The 7,431-nt window shown below is 37.9% G+C and overlaps 1 protein-coding gene across 1 annotated transcript in view; it reads left to right on the top strand.

Annotated features, from left to right (window-relative positions):
- The first annotated feature begins 1,548 nt into the window (after window positions 1-1,548).
- LOC140246076 (uncharacterized protein C12orf56-like) overlaps window positions 1,549-7,431 on the top strand; it is a 48,140-nt gene continuing 42,257 nt past the window's right edge. Inside the window, exon 1 of the mRNA XM_072325521.1 lies at window positions 1,549-1,803. Coding sequence (XP_072181622.1) covers window positions 1,549-1,803 — 255 coding nt within the window. The remainder of the gene's footprint in view (window positions 1,804-7,431) is intronic.

The following is a 7,431-nucleotide window of genomic DNA, read 5'->3' as shown; positions in this document are numbered from 1 at the left end:
TAACATGAATAAGTTGTACAATGGACTGCACGTATATGTTTTTGTGCAATATATACTACATTTTCATATTTTTTACCTTTTCTTTGCTTGTATCAATCTTGTAACACAATTTCTGTCAACTCTTCATTTTTAAACTAATATGGAATCAATCGAACTTTCGTTTAGAAGTGTATATGTTTGTGTGCCAGCGCTGCCTATGACTATGAAGAGCGTGCGAGTACGCTTTCATGGGCAGGATCAATAGACGCTTGAATACACGAACTGCTATTGGGATACTAGGTGAGAAAGTTCTTCATGGAGAATTGAGGGAGACTCGTTATTAGCGCGAATTAGCAGAGTCGTTCCTGAAATGATGAGGTTTTAGCTGCATGGAGACACCAGCAGATGGAAGTGGTAGCATAACAGATGCAAATATAGCCAGGAAATAAACATATAAGACAGCGTACGTCAAACTAAGAATCGAGAGAGAGAGAAGGAGAGAGAGAGAGAAGGGGGGGGGGCGTGGCGTAGACAGACAGACAGGTGAAAGGAAGAAACTGAGATGTTACAAAAAGAGCATGAAAACTCAGTTAAAGAAATTTAAAAAAAAGAAGATAAGGAAAAGAAAAAGTGGTCAGGACGAAAAACATAAAGGAGTCCCGCATACAGAGTGAAGGCCTTAGGCCATGAGTATGATTATGCCAGAGTCTGAGAGCTGATATGCTGACTATATAGATATCATTAATTCAAACATTTCACCAAGCGAGTTTGCCATCACCTTCTTGATAGCTAGAACAAGTGTAAGCTTTATCGATGTGTCTGCTTACTTTCTGGTTTTGATTTCTGAGTTTGTTCTTGTGATTTTTATGATTGTGTACCCTGTCTCCAAATAAACTATTTTTTTTTTCTGTCCTTTGTGATCTCCAGCAGATGTATGACGTAGGCCTACTGCCAGGAAGTAAACCTCGAAATTTAACAACATATTTGCGCCTCCAGAAATTAACAGATTAATAATATTCAAAAACACCTGTCCCATGATTCCGAAAGACGTCATTCACAACATCATCAGCTGTGTTATTCATCTACTAAGTACGGTACCCGTTGCCATACTATCATCACTCGAATTGGAGTGAACCGTCTAGGGGTACCATACGCAACACAGGCTGCGATGAACGACCACGTACTCTCTAGCAAAGAGAATACATGCAGCCACATTCTTCCAACCCACCGACGAATCCGAAACCCGCAATCGTATATCGTGCACACAATAATTTGATGCCTCGTTTGCTGCTGCTAGGGACGCTACTTCGTTGGAAATGCCAAACCTCATCGTCAAAGACACAGCAGCGCCAGAAACTTCGTTTTTCTCTGATTGATAAACGTGAAAAATGTGAAATGACATATCCATCTTCACCTGGAAAATTAATTTCATGTGATGATTATGTGAATTTGAAGGTATTTCACAGGGTATGTCGCTAAACCGGCGGTTACGTGGTTACTTGCTCGTCTGATGCGCATAGCATCAATGTAGTCCCACCTATTACTATTTTTGTGCAGTCCTCTTGGTCTATGGCGCGAAATGCATCAGCGTCCACCACTAAGCGCAATAGCAAACTCGACAGCTTTCTTAAACTTAACCTCTCAGAAAGTGTATATGAGCGCATAGTCACGTATGAGCCCTGTATTGTTGATCACCGCAAGGAGAAGAAAGCATATAAATATGTGATCCTCAGTGATGAAAGACTCTATTTGACAGAGAATCCGCCCAGAACAATTCGGCCAGAAGATGGTGTTCATCTTGGGGAACTAACGTCTGTTGAATTGGTGAGTGAAATCATCATCCGTAGGCCCTACCTATATCATGGGTCGAGTTCATAGGACGTATGTGAGGGTACATGTACAATGCTGTTGATGGCCTTGATTTGTGACTTTGTGTATCTTGAAATTGTTCCTTTGTTATTTTATTGCAGGGCCGCTAACTGCGACCAGCCCCAACACGCAGTGTTGGGGCTGCGCATAGATTTGTAGCAGATATGATCATGACAGGCGAAGTATAGCGCCTAAATATCAATATGAAATCGCTGAAATTCTGTAATATGAAGACTTACAGGTGAAGTTATAATGTTGAAGACCGACTGCGTTCAACTTTTGGTCCTGCCAATATTCCATTTCTGCTCGAATTGATGAGTTAAATATGACTCGGTCGAAAGGAACTTGGGAAAACGACATCTTATACAGTCAATGGATTTGAAACTTGTGCGCATGCGCTGGCCGTCAATTCATCTCAAAGAGATTTTTCAGCTGTAGCTTTATGGCAAGGCCGTATCATACTATTGTGGCAAACCCTCTCGCTGTATATTGCGTTGCTTTCTGGGTGGGTACGCGCGCGCAGGCCTTGTCAGAAGGCTAAAAGCATTGCGACTCCGCCCAGCACATGAATATTTACGTGCGCAGTGTACTGCATACTGATTTCGAAAATGGTGAATGGGATGGGGAGCTAGGAGATGGACCTGTAAAAAAAAACGTTTTTTCAAGATCATTGGACCAGTGTGAACAAGAACAAGGTGAACGTATGGTAGGAATTAGATAAGAATCTTATGAATACCATAAAAGTAAGTTTTTTTCTAGTGAAATTCGAAACTTACGGAGGCGCGAAAATCTGTGACAGACTGTGTATGTTTTTCAAGCTTACCGATATAGCACTCTATTGACTCAGGACGCTCCCACAGTGTGTAACTGTGTACACGGAGCGTCCCGGGGTTACAGGGCCGCCTAACTATACTCGGGTCACAGCCAGTCACTGTATAAAGCACGGCGTCTGGTTGGGCTAAAGCAAAGGGCTGCCAATATTGAGCAAGAATTTAGTGTACAAGTGTATATTGAAACCACTGATGGGGCTACGTTGGATAAAGAATGATTGATGTGGATAAATAAATGAATATTAACTGAAATGTACAGTGCTAGCTAAAACATGTACATGTGCAGATTAAAAAGCTGCTCCAACCATGCCTATGCCTTCTACTTGAGCTTCTGATGCACTGTCACGTGACTGTGCTAGTTTACACTCTTCTTTCTGTCATGGTCATGATAAAATTCTTTTGTTCTCAAGTTTAAATCTACCAGACTGCAGTGCTCTCTTGCATCTGAAATTTCAGTCAAGAACAGACTAGCATAGAACACACAGTTGAAAACATAAAAGTACTGTACATGTCTGTTAAAATTTGAAATGACATGCTCAGCAAAGATTCCTCAATGAAATAATTGGATGACTTTAAGATCTTCCTTAGAGTGACAAGTCAATTAACTCGCTGTTTGTCTGTTTGTCTTTTTTGTCTTTAGATTTTTTTTGTCTTGTCAGCACATCACTTTCTTGGTTTATTTTCTATATCTTTACACTATCTTTTGATTCACATATTAGAATGGCATTGGAATGGTCACCTGAAAGAAGTCTGGAAAGCAATGGTTTAATGACTTTTAGGAGAAAGAGGCATTTACAATGTTTGTAAATGCATTCATTCATTTATTCATTCATTCATTCATTCATTCATTCATTCATTCATTCATTCATTCATCTTTATTGGTCTATGTCAGACATAGAAATTTTGTCTCCATTGACATTTATAACACTATATACCATATTAAATACTTATGATTAATACAAACACTTCTTGCAAAACAGTTCTCAGTGACAGGTACAGTACACAATCGACACCCTAAAAATCTATTACACAATCAGACAATCATGCATACAATATATCATTTCTTAATACCCTATATAACCCAAGCTTCTTTAACCCTTCCCAAACCCCAGAATTTTAAATTTACTAAAAGAATTTAAAAAAAAATAATATAATACTACAAACTGTACAACAACTTGCCAAAACATCTCACAATCTACAATGAACATTTATAAAGGTAGGGCAGTGAGCTCAGTGGGATATTTCTTTTGTTTCTTTTGAATGGAGTACATTCAGAGATTTCTTTGTACTGTACTGTAAAGCTCTTTTTTCCTTGTCTTTTTTTTTAAGCAGAAAAAAAAATATACTGTGGTAATTACCCTTCCCAAAAGTTACAGTGTACTAATAATGTACAGATGTACACTGCATTGTAATTGTTTACATTTCCAGTATACAATGACTGTATTAGTGATTTTCATTGTACAAATTTTGTAGCTACCAAATATGTTGTACGTTGTGAAAAGTTCTTCTCACAAGCTTTAAGTTGGAATTATTCAAAATCACATGATGGAGAAGGCAGGGCTTAAAGCAAACTAAATACATGTACTTTTAAAATGCCTGCTAATTTCATACAGTGCAAGCTTGTCAGGGTAGTTAGAACATCCACATGTCTACAGCATTCGACTTTACAACCAAGTACTGTAAAAGTGGAAATTTTCGCAGTGTTGAAATTTTCGTGTATTTCGCGCAACCAGAAACTAGTGCTAAAACAAAAGCACGCAAATATTTTTGCCTACCTTATGTTCCAGTAGTTGAGGTCTTGTTTCCGCAGAGTTAAAAACACATGAAACTCTTCTTACCCAGCTGAGCGCAAGAAATTAGGCATGCGAAAATATCCACGCTTACAGTATTATTAAAAGCAAATGTACTGTATGCCAACTCTCACTCCTGTACTATGTATCTTCTATAAACCTGCCTTGGGGACAGTTACAATGTAAGCACAATGTAGTTACAGCTCCATGAGCCCCTAAATTAGAGATCATGGGTTCAATCATGCACAGCATGTATTGTACAATACATCCTTGGACAAGAAGTTGACAAGAGGTAAAATTTGGTATCGGTATTATTCAAATTGATTACATGCACATTTAGCAGATTTGTTTATGTGGGAGTGATATTCAATGTTGGCAAGCCTTCAGATAGTGCATCATGGATGTGTGTTTTTCTCTAATCATGTCAAGAGCAGGATTTTTGGAAAGTAGAAGTGGGGAGTAATACAATACAATGCAATACTGCACATCACACGAGTCAAGAACTGCATCAGATCTACACGTATGCTGACTTACAATACAATATAGTTAGTGAGTTTTCTTTCTCTTACTACTACAGTACAAAATTAAATTTTTGCAGTGTTGAAATATTCACACATTTTGTGCAACCAGAAATCCAAAACTCATCTTACTCTTCCAAGCGCCAAAAATTTAAACTCGCACAAAAATATCCACTTTTACAGTACAATGTATGTTAGTTATACATGACATGATGTGCCTTTCAATATACAGTATCATTTGTTGACTTTATTGAACAGTCACTTTTGTAAGCAGTATTTAACCATAAAATGTTGATATCATATCTACACTAGTTAGTACACGGTACTTTCTAATACTTGAGGTATATACAGGCTGTACATTTGTATGTACACAATCCCCCATGTACAGTTGTAGGATAGACCTTTTTGGTGGGTTTTGCACCTGGCTTTTCACAAGAATCAAGACCATTTTTTTTAATGTGTGTTGATCAGGGATCCCTCATACAATATGTGCTGTAAAACGAGAAATATTAGCAACATTAAATTTTCATGGATTAGAGCTGATGGCCTTTTTGCGACATGAAATTTTTGTGTTTAGCATTGTCATTTGATGTATTGAGTGTAGACAAGAACTTCCACTAGCAAAATTTTGCAAATCTTGGCTTCTCACGAAATTAGCAAAAATTTTAATTGGTTAACATTGTCAAATCTTCCTGCTGGTGAACAGAGTATTTCTGCCTCTTCCCAAACAGGATCGTACGGAAACACCCAACATTGTCTCACTGGGCCTCAAACTCAGACCTGTTGATTGTACAGCAGTCATGCTACTGACTGGTTAATGAAACATCTCAGCCTAATTACAAGGCTGTACATACCATGTAACAAAGTGTACATTTTACACCAGTATCACAGTGTGCAGGGACTGTATTGCTGCTCATTACCAGACTGTTTTTCACAATCGTCCTTGATTAATTACTGTGAGTTGCCATGACTACATGTGGTCCATGTTAAAGAAACCATCAACAGCAACAAAGTGGCAAGACACAGTACTAACCAAGCAGAAATTTGAGCTGATACATGTAGATTGACAGAATGGTGCTGTTGGAGTCACTTTTATAAATGTACAAATGATCAGACTATTTTGTGACTTAATTTCTCCTGGCAGGTGACATGTAAACACTGTACAAAGAAAATGCTCCATGATTAAAGGCGAATTTACCCCAAATCACATATTATTTGGATTGAGTGAAAGCACCATAGTTGAACACGTAGGATGTTTAGGATATTGTCGGACTACAGATAGTGTACATGCATTTTGACATAAACTGTTGTCTTCTCCAAATCGTGAAGATATTTTCGCAGGTGTTAGAATTCAAGCTCGCCAAAAGTAGCACGAAATGTGAAAAATTAATGCACCGCTAAAATTTGTGTGTTTACAGTATCTGGAAAAAAAAAAATTAACAAGATTCTTTTTCTAGCTGTTTTGAATTTAGAAATGAAATGTATTTCTTTTCTTATTTTTGACCAGGTTTGCATATGTCTGCTTTTGAAAAGAAATCCTGTGATTTTCTTGTTTATGAAGCACTCCTCTCAACAATCCAGCTCAATACAAACGAATGCCCTCAGCTAGAGCTACAAAACAAAGCAAATGCAAAGCTGCTTCTGCTGAGGACTGTAGAGGCAAGGTTGCAGCAGTTGACTCATTTTTACATATGTATACAGAGAACAAAAGAATGGACAGATTACAGTGGCCAATGGGACCCAATTTATCGGACAGGACAAATACAAAGTGCAATCAATAAAGGTGGCTAACCACTCCTGAAAGACATTGTGTGCATTGACCTAGCCAAGGAATCACTTTGCTCTTTGTGCATACATGTACCCCAGATCTAGGAGGCAGTGCGGTGGAAATCTTACTGTATGAAAAGCATTTTTTTTTTTCTCTTCACTATGCAACAAATGTATGCGTCATCACGTATACTTCATTTTCTGTTTTCATCATGTATAGGATGAATAGGTCATCATCTACAATGTAGGCATTTTTCTAGTCGTACTGAACAAGTTTGCATATACACGTGCATGTATTGAATGCTTTCTTGGGAGAAAAAAAAAGTCATTCAAGCACTAGTGAATATCCTGTTCATATTTCCATAGAAACGCTTTGTTTGATGTGGCGGGAGATATAAACAAACTTGCTTGGCAACAGTTGTCATAATAACCTGCCAAGAATAATCCTTGTTTCCAAGGCACCTTAGTGCTTTTACAATACCAGGGGTACAGGTAGCTATATCTGCCTGGGCATAATTATCACGTGTAAGAAAGAAAAGACATTACCACAGTACAAGTTGATCTCCATACACTACAGCTGTATATTGTATGTATGCAATGTGTCTCCTTTTGTAAAAACTTTACTTAACATAAAAATATGATATATTTTTGTTTGCTTGTTGTTGTTTTTTTTAACTC

The sequence above is a fragment of the Diadema setosum genome, chromosome 2 (genome assembly GCF_964275005.1).
Source record: "Diadema setosum chromosome 2, eeDiaSeto1, whole genome shotgun sequence".
Taxonomy (NCBI): Eukaryota; Metazoa; Echinodermata; class Echinoidea; order Diadematoida; family Diadematidae; genus Diadema; species Diadema setosum.
The sequence above is the reverse complement of the archived record's forward strand: the minus strand, read 5'-3'. Positions and strand labels throughout refer to the sequence as shown.